At 36.4% G+C, this 2758-nt stretch overlaps 1 protein-coding gene across 1 annotated transcript; it reads left to right on the forward strand.

Moving 5' to 3' along the window:
* Positions 1–244: 244 nt before the first annotated feature.
* Positions 245–703, forward strand: LOC138910022 (uncharacterized). The gene has a single exon (XM_070201240.1). It carries the CDS (start codon positions 245–247, stop codon positions 701–703), a length of 459 nt encoding a protein of 152 aa, XP_070057341.1.
* The last annotated feature ends 2055 nt before the right edge of the window (positions 704–2758 follow it).

A 2758-nucleotide genomic window follows, 5' to 3' on the forward strand; every position in this document is an offset into this window, starting at 1 on the left:
AGGAAGGACCTCAGGAAGGACTGAGGTCCAGGAACTGGCTATATAAGAGGCCATGAGGCAAGATTTCTTGGCTGCATATGAGGACAACAGTGATGAAAGTCAAGATGAAGATGTAGAGACGGATGAGCCATTCTATTAGTTCGCCCTGACTGAAGGAGACAATCAGCAAATCTAGCAAGTTGGAGATCCAATAAATTGTCTGCCACCATTCATTGGACAATACTTTGGCTGGTGGAAGGATAAAATGGAAAGATTTTTGCAAGCTATGGACTTTGATCTATGGATGATTATGACTCAGGGTCCTTTTTTGCCAACAAAGAATGTTGATAAAGGAGAAAAAGTTGTCAAAGCTAAAAAGGAGTTCAATGCTGATGAAAAGATAATGCTTGAGAAATATTCCAGAGCTAAGTTGATTCTGTACAATGTTCTCGGTCTTGAGGAGATAGATGGGATCTCTGCATGCAACATGGCTAATGAAATCTTGAAAAGGTTGCCTGGAATGCATGAAGAAGCTCGATCATATATGGCTCTAATGGTCTTAATAAATGCTGACTCTGGAAAGGTAAACAATGAGGATGTTGTATCTATGATGGTCATGAGTGACTCTGAATTTAAAGCAGGAAACGAGGAGGTAGATTTCTCTGACCTTAAAGATAATCATCACTTTCTTCCTAAGAAAAATTTGTCTGCCATGGTGCTCTAATTAATTAATTAGATTGAAAATTTGAGTGCTAAAAAAGAAGAATTATTCAATGATTTTTCAACTACTAAGTTTGAATGACATAATCTTGATTCATCAAGTCTGAACTTGAAAAAGAAAAATATGATTTCAAGAAACAAGTCTCTATTTTAAAACCTGAAATTGAAGCACCCAAATTTGAAAATGGGAAGTTAAAGGAAGCACAATACAAAGGGAAATGAGAGATTAGTGAGATTCAAGAGTCTCTTGAAAGGGAGTTAAAACATACCAAGGAAACCTTGTATAGCCAAGTTGAACAAAATAAAACAATTCAAGAGGACATGAACAAGGTTAAATATGAACTAACTAGAACCTCCAAATTGAACGGGTCTTTAGAGGCAGAAACAAAATAGACACATGTCTCAGTGTGGTCGATGATGATCCTTTGTTGTGGCATAGACGACTAGGTCATGCGAGCCTTAGACAACTAAATAAACTAGACTCAAAAGACCTAATCGTGGGATTGCCAAAAATCAATTTTAAAAATGACAAAGTGTGTAATGCATGTGTTAGTGGCAATGCATTTTAGGTCGTCCTTTAAATCTAAAACGGTAGTCGGTGCCTCTAGACCTTTAGAATTGTTCCATATGGACCTGCATGGTTGAGGGTCATTTATAGAGGTGGCAAAAGATACAATCTGGTAATAGTAGATGATTACTCCAGGTATACCTGGACTCTGTTCCTTTCTAGTTAAGATGAAAACTTTCGCGTTTTCAACAATTTTCTAAGAACCATCCAAAAGACACTAGGTCTTCAACTTGTCAGCATCAAATATGAAAATGGTTAAGAATTTGAAAATGCTAAGTTTGCTTAATTTTGTAGCATTCATGGCATAGATCATAACTTCTCAGCCCCAAAAACTTCACAACAAAATAAAGTAATAGAAAAAAAGAATGGGGTCCTAGAAGACATGGGGAGAACCATATTGATCTCCAATGGTCTTCCAAAAAGCTCTTGGGAAGAAGCTGTTAACTCTTCTTGTTACCAACTAAATAGATGCATGGTTAGATCCCTTATTAGAGGAAACTCTCTATGACTTACTTAAAGGAAGAAAACCCAATGTATCACATCTTAGAGCCTTTGGTTGTAAATGTTATGTTCATAGTAATAGAAAGAAAGCTCTAGGAAAATTTGATGCTAGATGATGTGAGTATTATTAGGTTATTCTCCACGTAGTAAGGCATATAATGTTTTTAATAAAGCAACATTGTGTCACGACCCCAATTTTTCTCCGTATGATTTTGTGACGGCACCTAATATCTAAGATTAGTTAAGCCTAATAATTATTAAATAATTAGAAGAATTCAACAATCAAATGAAAAATATGAGATAAAAATCTTATACAAATTACAATTCCAAAAACTGGTAGTACAAGTCATATGCTCTACTGAGTTTGCTAGAAAATTCCTAAATACAACTGTTCGGATGGAATTAAACAGTATAATGAAAATATCATACGGTGACTCCGAGGCCTGCGAACGCGATGGCAGGTTTACCTTGAGTCTCTACAGCTCAACCAGCCATCTAATAATCAACAACAACCGAAGCACCTGGATCTGCACAAAAATGTGCTGAACTATAGTATGAGTACACCACAGCGGTACCCAGTAAGTATCAAGACTAACCTCGGTGGAGTAGTGATGAGGGACAGTCAAGACACCTACTAGATTAAACAACCTAAACAAGTGTGTAGATGAACGAATAGAGAAATAATATTAATATAAAGCTAAGCAGGATAAGGAATACAAGACAATACTTGCAATGATACATTAGTAACAACAATATTCAACGGGAAGCAGTCAGGTAATAATGTTGTAGAGTAACTAATCACAATCTAAGTCCGGGAAAATCAAATAAATGGAAAACCAACAATAACTCAATGAGAACAACCACTTTCACACCAAATCTTTTCAAGCATTTCCACGAGGTACCAAACCTCATAATCACAGCTCACGAGCCCCAATTCATTAACTCTAATCACTTGGCATCTTGTGCCCACATTACAACTCATAAACGCAT

This window comes from Nicotiana tomentosiformis, chromosome 4 (genome assembly GCF_000390325.3).
Source record: "Nicotiana tomentosiformis chromosome 4, ASM39032v3, whole genome shotgun sequence".
In the NCBI taxonomy this organism is placed as follows: domain Eukaryota; kingdom Viridiplantae; phylum Streptophyta; class Magnoliopsida; order Solanales; family Solanaceae; genus Nicotiana; species Nicotiana tomentosiformis.

Coding starts and splice junctions, on each gene's coding strand:
- LOC138910022 (XM_070201240.1), top strand. CDS start 245: ATGGAAAGATTTTTGCAAGCTATGGACTTTGATCTATGGATGATTATG.